This window comes from Gobius niger (assembly GCF_951799975.1).
Source record: "Gobius niger genome assembly, chromosome: 19".
Taxonomy (NCBI): Eukaryota; Metazoa; Chordata; class Actinopteri; order Gobiiformes; family Gobiidae; genus Gobius; species Gobius niger.
Window position 1 is genome coordinate 6,054,955 of NC_136870.1, and position 26,126 is coordinate 6,081,080.

At 43.5% G+C, this 26,126-nt stretch overlaps 1 protein-coding gene across 2 annotated transcripts in view; it reads left to right on the top strand.

The window, feature by feature from the left end:
- The window catches only part of spag9b (sperm associated antigen 9b), a 45,382-nt gene extending 21,123 nt beyond the window's left edge, over positions 1-24,259 (top strand). Inside the window, exons 1-26 of one of the 2 annotated variants that reach the window (XM_079577944.1) lie at positions 998-1,319; positions 2,512-2,659; positions 7,730-8,045; positions 8,133-8,235; positions 8,417-8,541; positions 9,489-9,546; positions 9,705-9,857; positions 10,154-10,211; positions 10,335-10,465; positions 10,978-11,035; positions 12,449-12,630; positions 14,283-14,412; positions 14,486-14,569; positions 14,739-14,888; positions 16,701-16,872; positions 17,137-17,322; positions 17,835-17,983; positions 18,048-18,151; positions 19,793-19,873; positions 19,983-20,050; positions 20,236-20,384; positions 20,467-20,638; positions 21,732-21,845; positions 22,062-22,241; positions 23,595-23,717; positions 23,978-24,259. In XM_079577944.1, the coding sequence (XP_079434070.1) occupies positions 1,144-1,319; positions 2,512-2,659; positions 7,730-8,045; positions 8,133-8,235; positions 8,417-8,541; positions 9,489-9,546; positions 9,705-9,857; positions 10,154-10,211; positions 10,335-10,465; positions 10,978-11,035; positions 12,449-12,630; positions 14,283-14,412; positions 14,486-14,569; positions 14,739-14,888; positions 16,701-16,872; positions 17,137-17,322; positions 17,835-17,983; positions 18,048-18,151; positions 19,793-19,873; positions 19,983-20,050; positions 20,236-20,384; positions 20,467-20,638; positions 21,732-21,845; positions 22,062-22,241; positions 23,595-23,717; positions 23,978-24,087 (3,480 nt within the window). In that variant the 5' untranslated portion in view covers positions 998-1,143 and the 3' untranslated portion in view covers positions 24,088-24,259. Of the gene's footprint in view, positions 1-997; positions 1,320-2,511; positions 2,660-7,729; positions 8,046-8,132; positions 8,236-8,416; positions 8,542-9,488; positions 9,547-9,704; positions 9,858-10,153; positions 10,212-10,334; positions 10,466-10,977; positions 11,036-12,448; positions 12,631-14,282; positions 14,413-14,485; positions 14,570-14,738; positions 14,889-16,700; positions 16,873-17,136; positions 17,323-17,834; positions 17,984-18,047; positions 18,152-19,792; positions 19,874-19,982; positions 20,051-20,235; positions 20,385-20,466; positions 20,639-21,731; positions 21,846-22,061; positions 22,242-23,594; positions 23,718-23,977 lie in introns of those variants that run through there. The other variant, XM_079577943.1, reaches the window with a different exon arrangement.
- The last annotated feature ends 1,867 nt before the right edge of the window (positions 24,260-26,126 follow it).

Below are 26,126 nucleotides of genomic sequence, written 5' to 3' on the forward strand. Positions count from 1 at the left end.
TTCCTTGAGTGAATATTTCAGCTACTGCTGTACCGTCCCCCAGGTAGCTCATTTCAGGCCGTCACACCAGGCTGATACCTGGACCCGGGCCCCAGGACCAGGGGGGCCATTTAGGAGCCCCATTTTCTATGAACAATAAAAGAAATTGGAGGGTGGGGCCCATATAAAACTTTTTTTTGTCCCGAGCCCAGTATGTTTAGAAGTAGCAGTGTAAACCTGTAAGAAAGAGGCAGATTGTAGGGGGGCCCATTGAGCAAATCATATGGTTAAAAATGATCTAATATGACTGAAAAAGAGCTTTAGGTGCATTAAACACTCCTATTTTCAGTTTGTTTGTTTGCTTGAAATGAATATTTATACACAGACTAGAGCACGGGCATGAGGGGCCTCAAGGAAAAAAAGGTTTGGAACCCTTGGACTAAAATATGACATGAAAAAGGAAAAGAAAAGGCTAAAATCGTCCAAACTTCCAATAGGAACAGCTCTGAGCTTTGTTCATGTGGGAGACAAACATGAAGCAGAGGAGCTTCATTAAATATGATGATAAGAAATATTATAAATGCAAAGTTGACTCAATTAACGTTAGATTTAGTCTAAACTAAACTGAGTTGCAATTTTAGTCGACTAAAACAAGACTAGAATTGAAGAGAATTATTTGACTAAATCTTGATTTAAACTAAATTTTGGTCTAAAGACTAAAACTAAATTCCAATTGAACACTGCCCTGAACTAGGCAAAGGGCTTATAACCGGTTAAGTCATTGGTAGTAGTTAACTAGTTACCCATGAACACAAGTGCCTGAGGCTTCACGCTGCTGCTTTGGAGAGAAAAGCTTTACGGACCTGCTCTGTTTTGTCCCGTAAGAGGGAGACGGCAGCGTCCGGGAGGGGAGGGGGTCTGACTGCGCTGATGGAGAGAGAGAGGAGGGGGGGGGGGGAGTGTCAGCCGGAGCATTCTAGACCGCACAGCGCCGCGACGGCACACTCATCACCTGCACACGAGGAAACCGCGCCACGCCGTCGCTGCCGCCCCCTCACCCCCCCTCTCCACGGATCCCTCCCGCCGGGACCTCCACACGCTAAGGCAGACCCCTCCGCCCAGAGCCCATAGGATGACGCGGGAGTGAGCCGTCCGCGCGTGGCCATGAACCCCGGGTGCATGCTCCTGTTTGTGTTCGGCTTCGTGGGCAGCGCCGTGGTGGTCAACTCGGCCGTGCTGGTGTCCCTGTCCGTGCTGCTGCTCGTGCACTACTCCGTGTCCACCGGGGGCCTGCCCGCACTGCCCTGCTCCCTGCCCACACTGCCCAGACCCAGGAGCAGGTACACGCCAGGAGCTCTCTGTTTCCTACGCTAATGTCTGACGTGCTAGTGTTGTTGTTGGGGTGTGCGGGGGGCTACGTCATGTGGAAGGGGCTATAAGTGTCATGGCCGCCAAATACTTTATACTTTTGCTCAAGTTTAAGTAAGAAGTACTGAGCCGAATGATGAGGTGAATGAAGTACTTGGTAGAAACTGTTTATGTCTTGTGCAAATATGCGTTTACATGAAAGGAATACAAGGAAATGTGAGTTTTTAAAGCATCTGAGTGTGAAAGTGAAAGGCTAATGTATATGTTTTAGGAAGTAATTAAGTGCACTATTTGTCATTGTACAATTGTATGTTGAAATTGAGTTTTTAGTCCTGAGCAATTGACCTCCTTGTTTTGGAGGTCGGGGAAACCAGAGTACTGCCTTCAGTGCTCCTGGGTGTGTCCCTGTTTCAGAGCGTGGTGTCCTGCACTGGTCAGCTCCTCCTGCGCAGCTCCCTCCGCTCCACGACAGTCTTTCACCATCTTCTGAAGAGCATAGCAACGAATATAACCCGTCTTATTCTCCAGTGAACGAACGTTAGCCAGAACAATAGTAGGGATAGAAGGCTAGTGTGGCTTAGAGACGAGTCTTGCCCGGATACCTCCCCCTTTGTCACGTCCTTGTTTCCTGTAGCGCCTCTTGTGACGCCTCCACTGTGCTGCAGGTGTGTGGGGCTCATGGTGCCTCTTCAGGGTTTCAGAAGAAGACATTTGTAGGTCTGAAATGTCTTTAGCGCATAAGTTAGCTGTGTGTTTACTTTTGTGTTGTTGTAACATGGTAAAAAGCTAAAAAGGAGCTTTTACATAATGTCTGTTCCCCGTATCACTTTTGTCTGAGTGATAAAGCCTCTTCTCTCAGCACATGGCATGGTTTATAGTCCACAAACTAGATGAAATAGGTTTGTGTGGAAGGAAGTCAAGGTTTAGCTGTGACTCATGTGTTCGCTCGGTTTTAACTTTGTCAGTTTGTGTCCAGTTTGACCCCTGCTCTCCGTATGGCACCGTCTATTGTTTTTGGCTGCCAGCTGCTGTCCCCGTCTCACTGTGGGAGCCATTGTTCTTCTCCACTGTACAGTGTTAGGAATGCTATACCTCCAGCTGCTGCTGTGCTGAACGGCAGTACTACGACACAGTATGATAAGGACGTGGCGTGTTTGCGTGCAGGAAGGAGCGTCCGATCTCCATGGGCCTGTTCCAGCTCCCCGGGCCGGGGGACGGCGGGGGCCCTGACCCCCACAGACCTCCGGAGGACGCGGCAGAGCCTTGGAGGTACAACCAACATGGCCACCCGCGCTCCAACACCAGTCTCAAGGTAGGTCTGAAACACACAACGCAAAAACATGGGGAAAAGAGGGCAAAGAAGTGGAGAAAATGGAGTGAAATTGGGAAAAAATTGGGGGGGGGAAAATGGGGAAAGAGTTTTATCTGCCCTATTGTGGTTTGTTCAGAACATTTATCCTTTTTGAGCAAAAAAGTAGTGATGTTCGCGTCACATTTTTGCATAGTTCTGACGGTTTGCAAAAATATCGCTTCGTTATTGAGAACATCCCCCAAAACATTGAGATACTTTTTTTTAATCATTATCTCCCTGCGCTATTAGTGATATAAAGCCTATAGTTTAAGTTTAAGTTTAAGTTTAATGGTTTTGTATAGCCCAATATCACAACAGAAGTCGCCTCACAGGGCTGCACCAAACATTAAGGCAATAAAACAGAGCAATAGATATGACAATTTAAAGTCCAGGTGAATCCAGGCAAATATAATGTCCAATAGGAGGCGGCGACGAGCGTCATGGGTGTCCCCCGTCCTTAGACTCTCCAGCACGGCAAGGAAAATCTCAAAAACCCGGCAGGAGAAAAGAGAAACCTTGGGGAGAACCACAGAAGGAGAGACCACAGACCGTCCAGTCCTCAGATTCCAGAATGTAGGGTTCCTCCGTTCAGTTAAACATTTAATGTCTGAACCAAGTTGCTTTTGGCTGTTGTCTCGGTCACTAGTCACTTTGTGTTAAACTTAGGGCAAACTCTGATCATTTGGAGGTGTATTATATGCATTGCTTGTCACTTTGCGGAGCCGCAGAATCTTGTAATGATGAGCTTTCTCTGTGGCTTAGATCTGTCAAAAGCCTTTTTCGGCCTTTGTTTAGGTGAGCTGCTGTTTGGGGCCTTTCATTTGCATCGTTGTTGCTTCCGAGATAGCCCCATGTCTGAGAGAGCTGCTAGTATCGGCTCGTCATTCTCGGATGTTGGACCTTTGAAATGAGAACAAATGAACCTGCTGCCCTTTATCTGCACACGTTGAAGGTCACTCGTCCACATAAATATTGTCCTCATTCTCTTTCCAATTGTGTCATGTTGTCGCGGATCTTTCCAGGCTTTGGAAATGGGGAAAAAAATGTTCCCTCCAGAAAGTGGTCTGGATATGTAGAGTCCAATTTGCACAAGACCCACCAGCAGTGCTTAGTTCTTTCTTCTTCTTCTTTCAACTTTATGGCTGCTGTCAAACTAAGGTTCCTGTCAATACAACTCTATACAAACCCAAGCTCACATTAGAATGTAACACGAGTTTAGTAAACAAACGCAGACGGGAGTCACGCTCATGCCAGGTGTTTTCTGTAGTTTCACTTTTGTATCGACCGCAGCGCAAAGAAGTATTCGATTTCTGCTGCCGTTTGGTCCCTTCCTGGACTATGCTTTTATTTCGGAGGCAAAGCTTTTACCGCGACTTGGACACATGTAGAAGGATGATCATGACGAAGATCAGCCTGGACTAACCCACGCTGACTCCCTGTGTGTTTTTTGGGGGGATGTAACTCTAGACAGGATGCTTTTTTGAGCTGTCTGCAGCCTTCAGTTCAGCGGTAAGAGGACGATACACTCACTGCACTCTTCCTCTTCCAGATGCTTTATTTAGATAACCTTCTGCGAAAAATAGCGTTTACAGCATCTTCAACCTCAGAAGAGCTACCTCAGCCCGTTACAGACCAGATGAAAGTCAGAAAGAGCTGCATTAGTGTTTCATCGACAGTGGCTCAGATGGTAGAGCTTAATGTTAGATGACCGGAAGGCTGGTGGTTCGAATCACGGCAAGACCCTTCTTTTGGTGCATAAAGCTCAATAAATGACACAACAGTAAAGGACAGTAAGATGTAAGGAAAGAGAGTAAGCTTTCAAATTACCAACAACATTAAAAAATCCTGAGCTTTATCATTTGTAAAGATGGATGGATTCTTGCTGACTCTTTCATGGCGCGTTTTCAACCTGAAATGCAGCACTTCAACTGGAAAATACAGAAACTTTAAAGCACCGATTACACACTACGACTTCCCACCGCTGAGACACCTCGGCACCTCGGCGAGAAAGAGCATTTAGCCACAAAAGAAGTGATTTGTGCTCTGAATATTTAGCAGGAGTAGTTTTGTTTTGTTTTGTTTTTGGTTTGGTGAGTCAGACCGTGGCTTCCAGCCCAGAGGAAGTGGTCCCATCTGACACCCAGCCTACCGCCTCAGGAGGAGGGGCGCCGAGGACACGGCGTCTCCATGGAGGGGTTGCTCCAGGCAACCGGGCTCAAATCAAGGGCCCGTGTTGAATGCTAATGCGGATTGTTGTTGGATAATGAACGTTGGGCAGTTGTATGTTGATTACTGCAGTTAATTCACTCTGGTATTATGTCTAAAAGCGTCTGATAGATTTATTTCCATCCAGTGTTCACCAAGGTCTCGTATTGATGACGGGAGAGCGTGACCACTGCGCAAAGTCGTCTCCAGCACATCCCAAAGATGGTCAATGGGGTGAAGATCTGAACTCTTTGGCGGCCAATCCATGTGCAAAAATCATCCATCACTCTTTCACTGTTTGAGTCCGATGAATCCATTCATTGGCATCTTGGAATATGCCCGTGCCAGCATGGAAGAAGTAAAAAGATATAGGCCTATTTATGGGATAACCTGGTCATTCAGGATCTTCAGGCCACATAATGTTGCCGAACCTTGACCTGATCAAAAGCAAGGTGCTGTTTGAAAGTACTGGATGGTGTAAGAAAAGGCCCATAAATGGGAGCAACATCCTGGTACTTTTGCCAAGGCCCTGCCTCTTCTGAGTGAACACACAAGGAGAATTTGCTTGATATGAAATCTTGGATCATTTCTGGTTCTGGGGATAGAATATTCCAACCAATGTCAGAACCAAACGAAAATACTCATAATCACATCAATTGATATAGTTAATGCTGCAGAAAGCTATTCAAAACTCAGTGGTCTTAGTGGTTAGCAATCTTTTTTCCCACTTCACTCCTATTTTATGGAAGATTGTATGTCTGTTTATGGTTCTGGAGTCTATATTCTATAATCTATAAGGCAATGTGTGGTCAAGAAGTGATAGATCAGAAAATTGCATGCTCATATCAAAGTGCTAGATATTATTGGAACCTATAGTAAAAATACAAAGGTTTTCAAATGTGTGCATGCTCGATCCGCAGACCTCTCATTTGCCTGATCGTTTTTATAGCTCTGGGTACTTGCCACCTCAGCAGAGCTCAGCACAGTGCAGGGCAGAGGAGCTGCTCGCTGCTGCCTTAACCACTGCAGAGTGCGCCAGCAGCCAGCTATAGGGACATGCCTCACCCCCACTGGGAATTACAGCAGCTACAGCATCAGAGCCCATTGTTTTTGTTTTCAAATGGGGCCTAGAGTGAGCGGGACACTCTCCTGTTCTACTTAGAGACGGTTTAGCCAGAGGTTTAGTGCATGAATAGAAAATAAGTAAATAGTCTGCCGGTGTGGGCTTCTATACAAGGCTGCACCAGGTTTCACGTAATTATCATAATGGCATCGTTTCTCATTAACAGAGTGTTCGCCAGCGAGGTCACCTTTTACCGGCTCAGAAAGGCTGATTGAATTTGTCGCGTGAAAAATATTGCTTGTGGATTTGTGACATTACAGGTTTACAGTGCACAAAAAGTGGCTGCACATCTTAGGGGCAGGTGAATGTGTTTTCTTCCCCTCCCCCGCAGTTCTTTCCTGTGCTATTGGAAAGTGAAAGCTCTCAGGAGAATCGGGAACTTCATGAGGAGCAGGTAGACAAGTTGGGACAGTTTTAAACCTTTTCAGCTAACGTTTGGTGTGGTTTGATCTTTGGATAGATGCTAACCTTCTTAATTGTATCCAAAAGCATGGGATTTGTCGACACACCAGGGCATGGTTTGTCTGTAGGCATTGACATTGCCAAGATTGGAAAATGGAGGTCCTTGAGACAAAGGTTAGCTCGCTACTCTTTCACCAATTACTCCACCACTGCTTTAACAAATGCTGAATTATGGATTTATTTCCTACCAAATAAAGATACAGACACACGGAGAAGGACAAAGAGGTTCAACGGCCCAAATTTGTACATAACCAGAAATGCTAACCATAATGCTTCATACGACATGCCGCTACTAGCTTCCTGTGCCGGTTTTTCACTTCTACTGGACAATAGACACAGACGGCAACACATCATACTAGGGGGTGTGGCCTAGCCGATAATTTGAAATTAAAAAACATATTAATCACACACAAATGAAGTCAAGTCAAAATCGGGTCCATATGCATGTTTTTTCCACAACAAATTGTTCAGTAGAAGCAAAAAATGGTTCTTGTTGCTAATGTTAGCATATGTAGCATGAAGCTAATGTAGCTTCCTGGTTAGCTTTGTCTGTTTTTTTTAGTATTTATAGGCTGTTGAACCACTTTGCTCCGCTCCATGTCTCAATCTTTATTTAGTAGAATATTATTATTTATAATTCAACCTTTGTTAAAGTAATGGAGAAATGTGCGAAGTTCCGTTTTCTCCTCTTGTTTGCGAAAATGATCAATTCCAAAGATGCCGTCTGTATCTATAAACATTCTCAAAACATTCATATCGACTTGATTCTGACTTGACTTTATTTGTGTGTGCTGAATATGTTCAAAAATAGTGAAAGAATACTGATTTCCATAACGGACTGCCTTTACCCCGCACTAGGCCACGCCCCCTGGTATGACACGTTCAATTCTGTGACTAAGATTTTGAGTTTAGTAATAACAAAAAGGCTTGACGGGGGCTTAGATATTGATCAGAAACAGATGAATTGATACTGATAAAAATTCTAGCGTTGATTGTCTTGTTTTTATCATGGGTAATCCCCCACTGCTGCCAGCGGAGGGCGCCCCAAGCAATTTACAATTTGCTTTAAAAGATGTGTTTTCCCATCGATTTAAGTTGTAAAATGTAAAATATCAATGCTGACGTTGTATTTTGGTGTTGTGGTTTCAAGCACTCAGTTTTGGGCTCTACTAACCTGTGCACAGCTGCCCTGACTTTCGCTCGTGTAATTAGAATAATGTTTTCTGCTCTTCTGTGTTTAGGACGAAATGGCCAACGCGAGACACGGCTCCAAATCCGGGACTCCATCCAACCAGGGGAGTGCACCCAGAACCACAGCCCCCAAATCTGGCAGCTCCGCCCAGGGTCCAGCACCCACCACTACCACCACCACCACCTCAGCGGCCTCTTCTAACGCTTCAGACGTCACCACGGCAACAGAGGAGACGGCCAATCAGCAGAGAGGGTCTTCAGATAGACTCGGCAACAACCTGGAAACGAAAAGCGGCGAACGGGACAGCAATAATATCAGCAATGTGCAAAACACTCAGGATTCTTCGTCCTCCCTCAACGATGAAGGTAGAGATCAGTAGGGATTTGCTGTGGGTTTCAGATTCGTAAATATCGTTGATGAGGCGTCAATGCTTGTGCGTGTGTGTGCCACAGTGTTCTCCGACGGAGCAGACGAGCTGGAGAAGTCGGCAGTGCAGGCCATCATCGAGTCCACCCCTGAGCTGGACATGGAGCTGGAGGGCCTTAGAGCTACAAGGTGCGGCAGAAAGTAGTGATGGGACCGAGTGTGTAGTTTTGAAGGTTTTCCCGAGTCTTTTATTTTGGTTGAGAAAAAGTGCTCGCTAACTTTAATTGCAATCCCCCCAAGAAAAGGATGGAAAGAAGAATTCGATATGACATAATCCAAATGTACTTCAGTCTAGTCTCTCCCTCCACAGTACGCCGACTAAAAGCGGCGTGGAGAACCTGGCGTTCGACCGCAACACGGACTCCCTGTTTGAGGAGCTGTCCTCCGCCGGGAACGACCTGGTGGCGGATGTGGATGAAGGAGCCGACCTGCTGGGTAAGAAAGACCTCGTACAAAGACCTCACACCAATAAACCTAATTATGAATATTACACATGACTGTTTTGCATCGCCTCACCTGCGCCTCCACAAACAGACGAGTTCTCGGGTGGGTATGAGCTGTGTGTAGGTGTGGCAGATAGATTAGATAGTAGATTTGTGTAATTTATGTGAATAGTTGGAATTAGCTTGTCCCAAAGGCTATTCCTGTAGTTTAGAGCTCTACAAACATGTTCTGAAACGCCTGGGTTTTCCTGCACTAGTGAAGCTGCTCATATTTCAGTCATCTCTCAAATGTAAATGCTCTGGATCTCTTTCAAAAGTGGAAAATGAACTGATTCTTGATAGAGACAAAGCAAATATAATTGCAGTAACTCGTTATTCTATATATATATATAAAAAAAAAGGTGCTTGAGATATAGCTGGGCTCTCTGTGGGGCATTAAAAGTCATAAAAGGATTTGTTCCAAAATGTCATTAAAAGCATTAAATTGGATTCGAGCTGGCATGAAATTCGAATTGTTTTACTCCATAGGTTTATCATGAATACTAAAACCCTCTTTCACATTTACACACATTTTTGCTCAGAGTTTCAGGTTTTCCTTATTTTCTCTGCTTAAAGTAATGTTTGCAAGTCTTTAGAAGTTATAAATGCACAGATTTGTTTCATTTGTGGCAATGAAAATATAGTATTGTGCATTAAATTCACTAGCATTAAAGTAGACTTTCTGTTGCCTGTATAAACCCGAGTAACAGTGGAGGGCGAGTAACATTTAATATGAGCTAAACCCAATTTGTGTATTGTATTTTCTCCCGCTGTCAGACTTCAACTTCTTTGGTAAGAATCTAGAGTAGGGTCCTGGTAGAATAGTGATCGCTAACTTATATTGCTACCGTTAAAAATGTTACTTTATATTGGTATTCACTTATATTTGTATTATTGAAGGTATGGGCCGAGAAGTTGAACATCTCATTCAGGAAAATACCCAGCTGCTGGAGACCAAGTGAGTACAGCTTCAAATACAAGGAAAGTGAATCCATTGTTCAGTGCGGTAAAACTACACAGACCATGATCCTTTGCTCTGCCCATGCTCTAATGACTCACAATGAACGACTTACGGTTCATGCCTTGATGATGCCGTTCCTTCTCGTCTTTTCGTAGAAATGCTTTGAACGTGGTGAAGAATGACCTGATCGGCCAGTTGGATGACCTGACGTGTGAGAAGGAGGTCCTGCAGGGGGAGCTGAGCGCCGTCACTCATGCCAAGACCAAACTGGAGGAGAAGAACAAGGAGCTGGAGGAGGAGCTCAAAAAGTGAGGACTTGGGCTTTAATTTAACAGCGTCCTTATGTAGAACAGATACAGATACTACTGTTTGGAAACTACTTCAATTTAAATAAAAGTTGGGAAGAGGAAGTGGAAAGAGTCCCCACACCTGCACGGCAACACAACGGGGACAAAACCTCTTCCTTGTGGAGCGTCAGTGGCATTGGCACAGTACAACAGCACACCGCCACCTACTGTTCTCAAGAGAGAAAACATCAAGCTAACTATACTACTGTAACTGTAAAGCAGGGTTTTCCTTTTAATTTGTACTGAATCTGTTGCAGGCTTCGGACAGAGCTGGAGGAGACCAAACGCAAGGTGAAGAATGACAATGAAGATGATGTGAGTATGTCAGAGAAGGAATAAAGGAATTACAGCTCAGTTTTTGTTTGAATTTCTTTGAACAGGTACATGTTTGTTCCTCTTTTTATATTCTGCACATTGATCTGATCTTGTTGTGTGCAGAGTGACGTGCCCACGGCCCAGAGGAAGCGCTTCACTCGGGTGGAGATGGCCCGCGTCCTGATGGAGAGGAACCAGTACAAGGAGAGGCTGATGGAGCTCCAGGAGGCCGTGCGCTGGACCGAGATGATCCGGTAAACACCTCCTACATGAGTGGAATAGAGTTGGGTTGTTTTTCATCATTCATCAAAGTTTCGGTCTGTGGTAAATTCCGTTCATTACCTATGAAGCGGAAATGTACCGTCTGATTAATATTTTTTCTATTATCAAGCAGCCTTATTTAGAAGTTAACATTGTTAGCAGCTCATACAAGGTACAAGGTAACTACTACCCGTAGTAAGTAGAAGTGGTTATATGAAACTAATCTAATAAGTTTACATTTTTCAACGTTAAAGAGATAGTGTTTGCCTATGTGTGCTGGTTAAGCTCCATGTTGTTGTTGAGCAAAGTGCCGACACTTTGCTGAATGTCTCTCCCTCTCTTCACCCCGTTTCACCCTCCGCTGTCCTAAAATAAAATCTGAATGAAAAGGAATAATAACATGAGCTCTGAAAGTAACAAACATAAACCTAGTAGCATCTTAGCTATCATGAAAAGCCAACATGCTGATCCATCTTTAATGAGGCTTTTCTCTTCCTGTCCCCAGAGCGTCCAAGGAGAACCCTGCTCTTCCGGAGAAGAAGAAATCCAGTCTCTGGCAGTTGTAAGCTCTTTTTCTTTTCTCCCTAGACTCCTATAGAAAGTGAAGTTCCTCTGGTATTAATAGTACTTTTTATTTTAAATGTCTTATTTCCAAATGGTTGTCTCCAGGATGTAGGTAAAGCTCTGCACATTCCTCTGACTGGTGTGGATGTTTTATGTAGATTTTGATGCACGGTAGACATTTGTGACTGGAATGTTGGGAATTTTAAAAGACAGACAAAACAAACACAAGTTGATGAATTAACGGTGTCTTTTTTTGCTTTGTTTGTTTGTGTGCCCCTCTAACTTTTTCTACCTGATTTTTGTGACGTCTCTTTCATAGGAGGTGTGTTTGGGAAGGGTTCTATGGAAACGGGAGGCGGGACATGGGAAACATAATTGGAGAGTTTGAGTGAACTGGTTTATGTTCAGAAGTTAGTTGGGAACTGGGTCTGTCGTGTCGTGTGTTCACTAACGTCCCGCGCCACATTAACCCTTCCCGCTCTGCACAACCGTCCAACCGCTCTATGGGGGGGAGGGCACAGGGGAGCGTGTACCCTCCACTGATACGGCAATTACAGTTTACATATGATTTTGATAGGCTTAAAAAGATAAACTTGGTCCTGAAATCACTCGAAGTTGGCGACGTTCCACCGTCTCTCGTAATGTCCTTGTAACACACTCAGTCTCATACAAAATACTATGTAATTCAATATATGGTAGTGTGGGCCTAATATTATTTTGGAGTTTTTTTTTTTCCCAAAAAGATTCTTCAGTATCTTATTATCTTGTTCCCGTCTGATTAATTTCAGTTTTTAAAGTCGAAAAACACTTACTACCTTATTCAAACACTATAAAAGATCTCCAAAATCCCATCTAATGTCCAATTATGTTCTCATAAATGTGTCCAAAAGAAGTGACAATATTAATATAAGAATATTAATAAGAAGAAAGGGCTTTAAAGTGACAGGTTTATGGATCCAGTCACTACCAAATCATGATCAATTACAACATTTGTCAATTTTCATTTTGGAGACTTCTTTCAAAACCTTTTTCTCTCTCTCTGAGAATCAAAGCAACTGACATATAATGTAACATGTTTTTGTTGCAATTGGGAATGAATCAGCATTGTTATTGTTAACAGTAAAGTCAGGGCTATTTTATATCTGAGGACATAGATTAGTAATGTTCATGAAATGTACAAAGAACACTTTCCCACACTAAGAGTATATTAGCAGGCTCCTTTTTGCGAGGCGCCAGTATCAGTGGAGGGCACTCTACATTATGACATCATGGTGCGAGGGGCGTGGCCAGGGCTTGGGTCTGTGGATGTTGAACCCCAGTTTGTGATGCTTCAGCTGCGCTTCTACCTCCCCTGTGTGTCCCTCCTCTTCTCCCCCCTCTCTCGGCCTCCCTCTGCCCCCTCTCACTCCCGTAGTTTCAGCCGTCTGTTCAGCTCGTCCGGCGGCGCGGCCAAGAAGCCGACGGCGGAGTCTCCGGTCAACGTCAAGTACAACGCGCCCACGGCTCAGGTCCAGCCCTCGGTGAAGAAGAAGAGCAGCGCCTTGCAGCAGCTGCCCAGCGACAAGAGCAAGGCCTTCGACTTCCTCAATGACGAGTGAGTCGGCCTTTAGTACAGGTCAAACAAAATCGTTTTTTTTTATTATTCAAGGCCAATTACAGATTTGACGGATTTCCTCACTTCCTGACTCGTAGCACTTAATTCTTCAAAGACGGCAAATCTCAGTTATCCGAAATCTTCTCTCGTTCTCGGGATAAAATATTTCAAGCCAGTATCAGAACCACAGGAAAATGTCCGTTCTCGCTTACAAACATTTCAGTTCACTGTCAGAAGACGATCGGGAGCTTTTGGCATTAGGCCTAATTAATGATTCTCTGGGTCTTAAATGTACATTAACGTAAACAATAGCAGTAGATTACCTGCTGAATATATAAGATGGAATATTGTAGGCTGCATACATTTCAACTCTGTCATTATAGTGCACTTCCCCACAACAGAATAGTCGTCATCCCGTGTTTTCATCAATGATCACAATGACAAAATTATTTTAGTTTTTTTAAGCTTGACCCCCGCATTAACTCTCCATTTCAGCTTTACCCCAACCCAGGCCAGTGTAACGCCTCATTTCAAAGCTAAGACCTACAAAACTGATATTTTAGGATCTTTTTCTTTGCGTCGCCGCATTGCTGTCTCTTTTTTGACCTTTTTCCATTGCCCGTTGGGTTTTTGTCACTTTTTTGCCATGTTTTCATCACTTTTTGTCACTTTTTTGTTGCTCTTTTGTGGCTTTTTTATCACTTTTTCGTCACTTTTAGTTCGATATTACTTTTCCTTTTCATTTTTCTGTTGCTCTTTTTAGCTTTTTTGTTGTGTTTTCGTCACACGTTTTTGTTACTCTTTTATTTGCGTTTTAATCCTCGTTCTTCTAGCAACATTTTTGTTGCTATTTGAAACTTTTTTTCAAGAAACTTTAATATTTGGGTAAAGCCAAACTGGAGAAAATGTGCTTGGTTCAGGTTAAGAGGTTAATGACTGTAATGGCGCTAAAAATGCGTCTAAAGCAATATGAGACAAAAGTTTATTTGAAAGCGGTTTGTAATCAGGGTTTGAGTAAGGAGCCGTAGAACAGACCCGCGGCGCTGTCTGCAACAACCACGTGTACTCTCCTTCTGAGCTCTCTCTTTGACCGTCGAATTCGGATCAGAGCGAGCGAGTGACAGCAGCTGTGGTGCAGCGGTGTCACAGGGACTTTTCTTTTCTCAGGACAAAGTGTTTTTTCCCAATAAAACAGCGGTATGAACGCTGTTAATAAACAACCTCGAAGTGATGAGGAGAAAGGCCGCTCTTCACAATGCATGACGTTTCTGCCTATTGTGGAGGATTCTGTCAAAAGCTTGATACGACCTGTCAACCTTCATCACAATTTCCAATACTTAAATTCATTTGTTGAAATACCAATACTTTTTAATTTTCATTGACTGGACTAAAAGGCATTTTCTTATAAAAGACAAAGGCTCAGTTGGCTGCCAAACAGTCATCATCATCCAATTGAAATCTGCTGCTAGGATTTTATTAGTATGAAAGCCTTCAGATAAAACCTAGTGTGAAATAAATGACCTGAATAAATGGACTAAAGCTGAAGTATTAAGACCAATGAAGCTAAGGATTTGTGCCAGTGTAGCGCGGCCCAGAGCGTCCACACTCTGAAACGACTGCGGTAAACTGATGCCACGTTCTTTGTCTCGCAGAGCCCCTGCAGAGAGCGTGGTGTCCCGGCGTGAACAGAAGAGGGCGCAGTACCAGCAGGTCAAAGCCCACGTGCAGAAGGAGGACGGGCGGGTGCAGGCGTACGGCTGGAGTCTGCCCAAGAAGTACAAGGTCAGATACGGGCTCTACGTAGAGTGCATGTTCAGAGTGAGCAGTGATGTACTGACAGTGTGTGCACTTTCAGTCTAATGGAGGCCAGTCGGAGAGTAAAAACCTGCCTGTGCCAGTTTTTCTCCGACCGCTGGATGAGAAAGACGCTTCTATGAAGGTTTGGAGAGTCTCAGTACTTTGTTACTGTACTGTATTACTTAATCGACATAGTATTACTGTTTACTGTATAGAATTCTAGTCCAGCTTTCCTCATGTTTGTGTTTTTTATTGCTGTATAAACTGTTGCCTGCAGCCGTTCTCCTCATGCTCTGCTGTGTGTTGCATAGCTGTGGTGCGCGGCAGGGGTGAACCTGTGCGGGGGTAGGACCAGAGACGGCGGCTCTATCGTCGGAGCCAGCGTGTTCTACAGCGACGCCCCGGACAGCCCCAGGAACAAGAAGCAGAGCAGCCTGGAGCAGCTCGACCAGGAGCTCAAGGTAGCACCAAGTCACATGTCCTCACACTGCAGTTATTCATAGACTTGGCTAACCAGACTATCCACACTGCAGTTATTCATAGTCTTGGCTAACCAGATTATCCACACTGCAGTTATTCATAGTCTTGGCTAACCAGACTATCCACACTGCAGTTATTCATAGTCTTGACTAACCAGATTATCCACACTGCAGTTATTCATAGTCTTGGCTAACCAGACTATCCACACTGCAGTTATTCATAGTCTTGACTAACCAGATTATCCACACTGCAGTTATTCATAGTCTTGGCTAACCAGATTATTCACACCGCAGTTATTCACAGACTTGGATAACCAGACTATCCACACTGCAGTTATTCATAGTCTTGGCTAACCAGACTATCCACACTGCAGTTATTCATAGTCTTGGCTAACCAGACTATCCACACTGCAGTTATTCATAGTCTTGGCTAACCAGACTATCCACACTGCAGTTATTCATAGTCTTGACTAACCAGATTATCCACACTGCAGTTATTCATAGTCTTGGCTAACCAGACTATCCACACTGCAGTTATTCATAGTCTTGACTAACCAGATTATTCACACCGCAGTTATTCACAGACTTGGATAACCAGACTATCCACACTGCAGTTATTCATAGTCTTGGCTAACCAGACTATCCACACTGCAGTTATTCATAGTCTTGGATAACCAGACTATCCACACTGCAGTTATTGATAGTCTTGGCTAACCAGACTATCCACACTGCAGTTATTCATAGTCTTGGCTAACCAGACTATCCACACTGCAGTTATTGATAGTCTTGGCTAACCAGACTATCCACACTGCAGTTAGTCATAGTCTTGGCTAACCAGACTATCCACACTGCAGTTATTCATAGTCTTGGATAACCAGACTATCCACACTGCAGTTATTGATAGTCTTGGCTAACCAGACTATCCACACTGCAGTTAGTCATAGTCTTGGCTAACCAGACTATCCACACTGCAGTTATTGATAGTCTTGGCTAACCAGACTATCCACACTGCAGTTATTCATAGTCTTGGATAACCAGACTATCCACACTGCAGTTATTCATAGTCTTGACTAACCAGATTATCCACACTGCAGTTATTCATAGTCTTGACTAACCAGATTATCCACACTGCAGTTATTCATAGTCTTGACTAACCAGATTATCCACACTGCAGTTATTCATAGTCTTGACTAACCAGATTATCCACACTGCAGTTATTCATAGACTTGGCTAACCAGACTATCCACACTGCAGTTATTGATAGTCTTGGCTAACCAGACTATCCACACTGCAGTTATTCATAGTCTTGGCTAACCAGATTATCTACACCTAGGGCTGGGTGCTCTTAAACAGTACCTAGGTGGTGCCGACTGAAAAGCCTCGGTAGGGGGCGGTATCGAAAAGCAAAAATTCTTGCCAGGTTTTGGTACTTTACTCTCCAAATCTAAATATATGACCCTCAGTGGCTCTAAAAAAAAAAGCAATATGAACGTGTGCGCAGATAATTATCCACCTGCAGCTGAACAACAAAAAACAGTTACATTAAGCAAGGATATAACTTATTAAACTTTTGTAATTATTAGATGTTAAAGTTAGAGTAAAATGGGTATCGGAAAAAATATTGTTACGGCACCGGTATGGAAAAGCAGATATCACTAAAGTAGTGGTATCGAAAATGAACGAAGGGTACCCAGCCCTAGTCTTGACTCTTGGCTAACCAGGCTAATGCAGAGCCTCCAGTGAACTCCTCTGCAGTGATTTCCACCTGAAAACTATGAATTGATGTGTGTGTAGGATCAGCAGGCGGAGCTGCAGCAGCAGGAGGAGCTGTCCTCTCTGGTGTGGATCTGCACCAGTACTCAGTCCAGCACCAAAGCTCTGGTGATCGACGGCAACCAGCCCGGCAACATCCTGGAGAGCTTCACCGTGTGCAGCTCCCACGTGCTCTGCATCGCCTCCGTGCCAGGTCGGCCCCCAAATGCTATGGCTTATTTTTGGAAAGAATAATGTTGAATAATAATGAGCTAAGGGATATAACTGAATTTATTATATAGGTTAGCTTTTCCATTTTAGGGAAATATCACTTAAAGAGGTTCAATTCTAGTCTAATCAAAATCACGATCATATGCTATTGGATCAGCTGCTCAGCCGTACTTCAGTATCCACATTTCCCCGAGCTGCCAGTAGGGGTCAGTGCACCCCAGCCTTGTGAGCATACGTCTGTGTGCAGGAGCACGAGAGACGGACTACCCCGCGGGAGAGGAGGTGAGCCTGAACTCCGGACCCCCAGAGGACTCCACATCCACAGCCAGCCCCAGCCCAGAAGGAGAGGGTCTGCTGGGGGGCATCACTGTGCTGGGCTGCACCGCCGAGGGGGGGTCAGCCGGGCCTCAGAGTCCGGTCAAGACCAACGGAGGTGAGGCCTGCTCTGCTTCTTTAGGCGTCAGGGGTGTGCATTAAATATACATGGGCTTGTTTTTGGTGGGTCCAAACTCATTGAATCAGGCAAGAAACAAGAGAATGAAAAAAACCTCAAATATTAAGTACAAGATTGGTACCTTTAAAATTTGCAATTTCCCATGAAACTCTGTAGAAACTGTTGAATCGGTGAACAAAAAAAAATGTTTTGCCAGTACTGTCTCCCCTTAACCCTCAGATGAGACCCAAGCAAAAGTGTCATTATTATGTGAATATGGCATTATTCTTTTGAAAGCTAATAACCTCTGGATCACGCAGTAGGTTTTATCTACCGGAGGCTGCTTTTGTGATTCAGCCATTCAGGATTTAGTTCTTAAAGTACATTTAAACACGCACAGGAGCATTCACATTGGAAAGAAGACTGAATATGACCTACTAACCAAAATGCCTTTAGGTTTGGTACATAAGACCAAGAGATTGTACATCTGTGTGATGAATCATGTGATTTAGACTCCAGGCCAGAGGAGGCGACAGAGGCGTCGGAGGGCAGCCCCACGGCAGGCGGGGACAGGAGGGAGAGTGTGAGGGGCGCGTACACGGAGCACATCTTCACCGACCCGCTGGGGGCAGACGGCACACACGGGTACGCTCACGCCTCTGTAACGTTATAAACAAAGCCGATTCCTTCTCTTATCGTGACTGTCGCACCACAGGGACGTGAAGGACAGCGAGGAGCAGGAGGCGGAGGAGCAGGACCTGAGCAGAGAGGAGGCCCAGAGGATGAGCAGCGTGCAGCCCACCATGTGGCTCGGCGCACAGAACGGATGGTAACAGGCTCTGACTTTCGGTTCCGACTTTGTTTCCTCATCAAACACCTGCACTAGTTTGTATTCAGTTCATTCACACAGCTTTGAGTCATCCGGTTCACTTGGTTGTTTCTTCTTCAACTGCTGATGCGCTCTGATTTGTGTTTCCTGGGGTTTGTTGCATCAGAGACAGAGGTGGGAAGTAACTAAGCACATGCACTCCATTATTGTACTTCAGATATCTGTACTTGACTCATGTATCTATTTTCCTGGTGACTTTTTATGCTTTCTCTTTACTTTTAAAACACAAGTATCTGTACTGCCTACTCCTTCCATTTTGGTTTTGTTTGTTTTTTAAATCATGTTCAATCAATCAATCAATGTTTTCTGTCCGACTGCGCGGCTCGAGTGCAATTTCGTTTTTGCCGCACAAATAAACACGTTGTTTCAGACACAAAGGCATGAAAAAACAACAACAAATGCTAATACTGTAGTTTAAATCAGCTCTAAAGAACATGCTTAAAATGATTAAAATATAATGAAGAGGCGGTAATGTATTGCCATTTTGAATTACATCATATTTTTAATCATTGTAGAAGGTGTTTACTTTTTACTTAACATTTTTGATGAAGTACTTTCATACTTAAGTAAACTAGTTGCAGCTGTACTTTTAGCGGAGTAATTTTTTAAAATCCAATTATCAGTATCAGAAATAAAGTACTTGACATCTCTGGTTAGAGACAGAATCATCCCTCAAATAAACCATCACAGGACTCATTCTCGGGCTTTTCGATGCCAGTACTTTAACGATACCAGCACCTGAACAATATTTTTCCAATACTTCTAGTCTACTACGGTGTTCATTGTAACTGGGCAAGAATGTTAATTAATTTTTATCATTTGTTTGAGCTGAAACAACCAAGTAACTTACTGATACTTCAGTGTTGTCCCTGGACCCACCAGGTATTAAAACTTGGTATCTTACGAGATATTTTTCCACTGTTTTCAATACCTAATGTTTTTCCATAATATATTGGTGTCACTTAACGATACTTAGCCCTACTCAAATCTGCACCCATCACGGCCCATTGATTTGTTTGCATGAAGTTGGCTAGAAATAGTGGCTTGTATCTTCAGGGTTTCCACAGGGCATTAAAAAGCACTTAAAGGCCCCCAAGGGTCACTTTTCAGGGTCACTTTCACAAAAAATGCTAGAAAAATAGTCTGAAAGTTCATAATATTGATAGCAATGTTTTATAATTTGATCCACACTGTTTTCCCCACACACGTTTGAGTTTACAATATACAAAAGGAGGACTAAATAAATTTCATTCCTTTTCTAGAAGTAAAATCAGGTATCGCTCCTTTAAGGCAATGAATTAAGGCCTTAAGTGCCATTGAAATGCTCTAAATTCCAGCTGGCATTAAGTGTAAACTTCTTTCAAATAATGAATAGCTTGACTCTTTTGCTGCATAAGTTTGATCAAAATACAAATATTTTGGTCTCAAATATATTCCGCTGCAGTTTTTACACGCATTCCCCTCATTCCTCTGTTCCTCTGATGGAATGTTTGCAAATCTTAAGAAATGAAATGTGCACACATTTGTAGCGTCCATTTCCACTGAGCGCGGTGCTTCCCTGACCACTGTGTTGTGTTCCAGTGTGTACGTCCATTCTTCAGTGGCCCAGAGGAAGAAGTGCCTGCACTCTATCAAGCTCAAGGACTCCGTGTTAGGCATAGTGTGAGTATAGACCCTGTCCCACCGTCCCACTGTCCCACTGTCCCACTGTCCGCCTCCTCAGCCTCTCCATCTCCTCCTTCATCCATGTGTCTGTGTCCCGTGTGTGCAGGCACGTGAAAGGGCGCGTGCTGGTGGGCCTGTCTGACGGGACCATCGCCATCTTCCACAGAGGAGCAGGTCAGTGCCGATAGCAAAAGAGGAACGGAAACAAAGTGACAAATAAAAGCAATGAAAGAAAAAATGAGCCGAAAATGAGGCACTCAAATCGCATTACAGTGATTACAGCTTCACAGTGGAACTCTCAGTCATGTAAAAAGTGTTTGGAGAAGTGCTGATAACACGACGTCCCCCTGTGATTCCAGACGGGCAGTGGGACCTGACCAACTACCACCTGATCACGCTGAGCCGGCCGCACCACTCCATCCGCTGCATGAGCGTGGTCCACGACAGGGTCTGGTGCGGCTCCCGGAACAAGATCTACGTGGTGCACCCCAAAGCCATGAAGATGGAGGTGCGGAGCTTGATGCATATTTGGATAAAGCATGTGAGAACTGTAGTTTACACTCGTTTCCCCGTGTGTGTGTGGTTGGCAGAAGTGTTTCGACGCTCACCCGCGTAAGGACAGCCAGGTGCGCATCATGGCCTGGGACGGGGACGGCATCTGGGTGTCCATCCGCCTGGACTCCACGCTGCGCCTGTTCCACGCTCGCACGCACCAGCACCTGCAGGACGTGGACATCGAGCCCTACGTCAGCAAGATGTTAGGTCTGTGTCAATCGCAGACAGAGGTTCTTTAGGCGACGGCTTAAGAACCTTTGTGTGCGGTGGAAAACTCCTGTGCGAAACAAGTTACTTCTGTAACCACGGTTCTGCGAATGACCGTCAGAGAGCAGGCGAAGGCACCCTTTAATTTCAGTTTTACAAGTGTAGTCGCAGAAGTTTTTTTTTCAACACCGGTCAAAGCGCGTTTCCCGTTGTCCTATTACGAAAGTAGCTCAAATCACCACGCCCGCCTAAACCAAATGCATTCTGTCCTCTTTGGCTATTATATAGGCCTGTGTACCACCTCATTTGAAATTACTATTATTATTATTATTATTCTTTTCAATTTTGATCACATTTTTGTTGAATTTTTGTAATTTTTTGGTTGAGTTTTTGTCACATTTTGTTGAATTTTTGTCACTTTTTGGTTGAGTTTACCTCCTTGTTTTCTTCTCATTTTTTGTGGCTGTTTTGTTGCTTTTTTCCCAAGAAGCTTTTTGATTAGGGTAAAGCCAAACTGGAGAAAAAAAGTGAAGGTATCCAGCTCATGAAACTCTTGGCAAATGATAAGATGGATGTTTCCACTCCATTACTTTCAATGTCTGGAGATCTGGAGAATGTTTGGTAGCAACGGTTGCTATGAGGTATGATTGGATTAGGACCGATTTTGGGGGCGGGGTTTTGCGAAATGGGCTTGTTCAATGTAAAAGCTTTGACCTCACTTAGAAAGGTCATGGGGAAAGATGAGAGATTTTTTAATATATGCTTAACAGATGTATTGGATCACATGTCTTAGAAAACAAAAATAACAAAAATAACATTTACAACCGCTTGAGTTCTTCCTCCCATTGTTTTTATGGTCTTCACTGTTCAGGAATGCAAGTAAATAACTCCAATTTGACATAATTGTATCAAGAGAGAGTCAGTTATACTTTTGTTTTATTAAATTAAGCAAAACAAAAATGCGAACAAAACAAAGGAAAGCCCACCTGCCCTCTCTCTCTACATTAAACTGAAACTAAGAAAAGTCATAAAAAGAAAACAAGTCTAAAACACAGTTAGTGATGTGATGGAATGATGTGTGTTCCGGTTGCAGGTACTGGGAAGTTGGGCTTCTCCTTCGTCAGAATCACGGCCCTGACCATCTCCTGCAGCCGGCTGTGGATCGGCACAGGCAACGGCGTCATCATCTCCATCCCCCTCACCGACAGTAAGGAAAAGAAGCCAGTTTAAAGTCTCACACAAGTCCCTAAAGACGGAAAATTCACTGTTTTATCCATGTTCTAATGTATGTCCTCATTAACAGACTAGCACACACTCTGATACACGTCACACGGAGGAGTCACACATTTCAGTTCATACCGAGGCCGTGGGGTCTGAAAGCTGACACAAAGCCCCGAGTAAAGTCTGATGTGTGTGTTTTCAGCGGCCGGCAAGTCGTCCAAGAGCTCAGGGTCGGGCCCGGGCGGCGTGGTGCGGGTGTACGGTGATGAGAGCGGAGACAAAGTGCATGCTGGGACCTTTGTGCCCTACTGTTCTATGGCCCACGCCCAGCTGTGTTTCCATGGACACCGCGACGCCGTCAAATTCTTCACTGCTGTCCCAGGTAAAGACCGGACTGGGTTTGGCCACTTCGTGTTAGAAATACTTGATATGATTCAGCATTTAATAACAGATATTGACCTGATGAAAACCTTCACAAATGTAATGACTGTGTATGTAATGTCACAATCTGACTATATTTTGAAAAACTTACACATAAGTTTCAGTGCAGTTTTCTCTAAAATTTTGATGACCTGTTATTTTGTGAGTTTGTCATCAGCTTTTGTATTTGACTGAGTTTTGTTTGTTTTTGTTTAGTTTGATCTCAGACAGTATGGTTAGTAATGGTTCAGCTTATGACTGAAGGTTGCCGGATCCAATCCCTGCTCCTACAAGTGCAGGATGTGGCTATTTGAACAAGTTTAGATTCGCCTACGCTTATAATAATGTGCGTATGACACATCCAGTGATGGCTCCTGGTGTAGATTTGCTGTAGTATATTCTTTGCTCCTGTAGCAAAGTGAGTATTTCTTCCACCACTGGTGAAAACAGTGGTTCCCAAAGTGGGGTTCGGGACCCGCTGGGTCCAAACCAAAAGGATAACGGCAGTTCTTTTTACTAATACTACTGTAGCCACAGCTGCTCTGGGATAGAGCCACCACCATCCACCACTCACTCACTCATGCACACACTCATACATAGGTAAGGTGTGTGAAGTGCCTTGCTCAAGAACACAGCGACATCATGCACCTATGGAAGCAGGGACTCAAACCAGCAACCTTTCAGTCAATAGATGATCCACTTTACCTTCTGGGCTGCTGTCGTAAGAAAACGCATATAAGCTGCGACAAGTTACAAATGACCTCAAATAAAAAACTAAAACAGTAAAAAACTGTCAAATACAAAAGTTGATGAAATAAAATCTAACATTTTAAAGAGAACAGCACAAAAACAATGTTTAATGTGTTACTTTTCGAAAATAAGGTTGATGAATTGTTTACATTTGTGAATGATTTTCATCTTATGCTAATATGGTAATGGCTCCATCCACGGAGCTGGAAGTTTGTCTTGATTTTTTCCAATTTTTCCCATTTTTAAGCCATGAAAGTTAAACTTTCAGGCAGTCAATAAACCTCCCGCCCTTCCCCGGAAAATGTGCAGATTCAGACTTAGTGTAATGATTGATAAAAATGTGTTCAATTTAGATTTGAACAGCGTGTGTGGTGTGAGGCTGCATTTGAAATACAAGCCTCTTGTTCTAAAAGAAAAGAAACCGGTTGTTCCTGATTTAAAGGAACAGAGGTCATTTCCAACAGACGTTGGATGTAAGATAGTGATGAAGATAATATCCTAATACCCCCGCCTGGTAGTGAGTGTGCATGTGTGTTGTTAATCCCGTGTGCCCTTGTGGTTTCAGGTCAGGCCGTTCCCTCGATAGGCGCCGCAGACACAGGAGAGAAGCCCCCAGACCCGGCTCAGGACGGGGGGAGGTCCACTCTAGTGATGAGCGGAGGAGAGGGCTACATCGACTTCAGGATGGGTAAGCCACTGCGAAACAGGGTCACTAGAGTTATTTAGTGGTACTGGTTCAATGTAAAGCACACACTGCACAATTACTTTGCCCAATTTTGTCATCATTTGTCAGCATTAGATCGGCCAATAACAGATACATAAAATACACAAATATCAGTCGACTTCTGCATCATATTAAAAAGCTGATTTTGGACGCACAGGAGAAGCATGGAATAGGCCGACTTCAACAGCGGCACTGAAATAACACCTCTCTCTCTCTCTCTCCAGGGGATGAGGAGGGCGAGGGAGGCGAGGGGGAGGAGCCTACGGTGAAGCTACAGCCCAAAGCCGAGCGCAGTCACCTGATCGTGTGGCAAGTGCTGCAGAACGCCGAATAAGACCTCACCTCCACCGGCCTTTTCCAAAACTCCTGTACATTAGCACTTTTGTTAGCATCGGCGGCGCAAACAAGATGGCTGCACACACACACTGTAAAAGACAAAAAAAACAAGGAAAACAATGGCTTGAATTCCAAATATTTGTTTCATTTTGAGTAGTATTGACTCATTTTTGCTACTTTTTGGAATCTTAAGTTACAGTAGAACATGTCTGGACGACTGAGAGCTTTCACACACTCTTTCTAAGGAAATCAATGATCGTTTTTTTTGCCTATTTTCACTTATTTAAAATCAATGTCAAGCTTGTTTTTGACTTAAGTGCAATTTTTGCTCACTTCACAAAAGCACAAATCATGACACCCGTCAAAACTACTCAAATCATGATTCTGAATTCAGAGCTTTGCAGTGTAAACACGTTCAGCTTCACTTTCCTCTTTCACCCTCTCGAATCGCAGCATGTTGTAAAGCCTCTGTTAATTTAACGTTAGAAAAAGCATTGTTTTTATATACACTTATTATCTGACGTTTGAAACATGTAAACAAATGCAAAAACATGGTATACGCAGTCGTTCCCAAAGCGGGGTCCGGGGCCTCCCCCCCCTGCAGTCCGACAACGCAGCACGTACAAGAGATTTGAATTTGAAATTAAATTACTTAAATTTACTACTTCAAGTCTGCATATTCCCCACAGCAACGGTTATTTTATACATGCCTTTCAGACTTTTGTTGCTATGGCCGCCATCTTGGAGAGCGCTGGCTATTGTATATCTTATAAAACTAGGCATCTCCACTGTGAGCACCTGATTCAGATGAGCAGAGCTGATGCTTAAAGGCCCTATACCCAATATTATTTCTTTTCTTTTTATAACAAACAAATTTTAAAAAAGTAAGCCACTAAATTAAAATGTTAGGAATGAATTTGGATCAACTTTTGTAACGTATATTGAGCATCTCCACAGGGATGCGTTTGCAAGTGCATCTCAGGGTCACGCTCACAGAAATGCTCGAAAACTTTATTAAATTGAAGCAAATGTTTTTTTAATTCGATGAAAATTCCCAGAAAATGGCATAAAAATACAGAAAAAACAAATCTTTCAAAAGAACAAGGTCCACTAGACAATCTACATTTACTTTATCGATCAAAATGAAGCTTTTGCTGAGTAAAGATTAATCACAGTGGAAAAAGTAACAATTATTATTACTCAAGTACAGATACATCATTATAAATTTAGTGGAAGTAAAAAGTAACGTATGATGAAAAACTACTCTCAGAAGTAAAGTTTCTTCAAAAGGTTGCTCAAGTCTGATTCCGATCACATACAAAATGCTCCTGTCCATATGTTTCTATGTTGTAGTGCAGCATGATTCCACTTCAAAATGGCGGCCTCAGCTCCACGTGGCGTGATTGGAAACATGCGTGTGGTGAAACATATTGGATTCTCTTCAATAGCGTGAATGATTGTCACTGTGGGGCCTTTGAAAAGGATCAGGGGCCGAAACGCTCCGGGCTTTGGGAATGGCTGTCTTTAAGTCTTTAGGTTATTACAAGTCAAATACGTTGATGCGCAAGATCCTTTTTTTTTTTTGCTGTGATGTACAAATACAATCTTTACGAGAAAAAAATATTTATACATATATGAAATAGAGCATTTTAAATTCAGGAACTCATTAGGAAAACTACCGGTAAGTTGCTAAAAACGTGGCCAAGAAAAGTCCATTTTTGTTTTGTGAATGTCGAAGCATTTGCAGATTCTCTCTTCATTCAAAGTCGATTTGCTTTTTCACTTTTGAAACAAGTATTTCAGTATTACTGTTTGTACGGACCGCTGCCTTAGGTGTCAACATTCAGAAATGTCAAAAGTGGCTATTTATTTTCTCTCGAAATGTCTGGTTTTGATACCAAAGGATTGAAATAAGTTCTAAATTGATGAACTGTTCGTCTGCCTCTGTAGTTTTTGTAATGTAGATAGACACGTCTATTTTAGTAGAATTTCTTACGTGGAAATGGCGGGAGAGTTGTTATTTTTGGACGTGGAGAG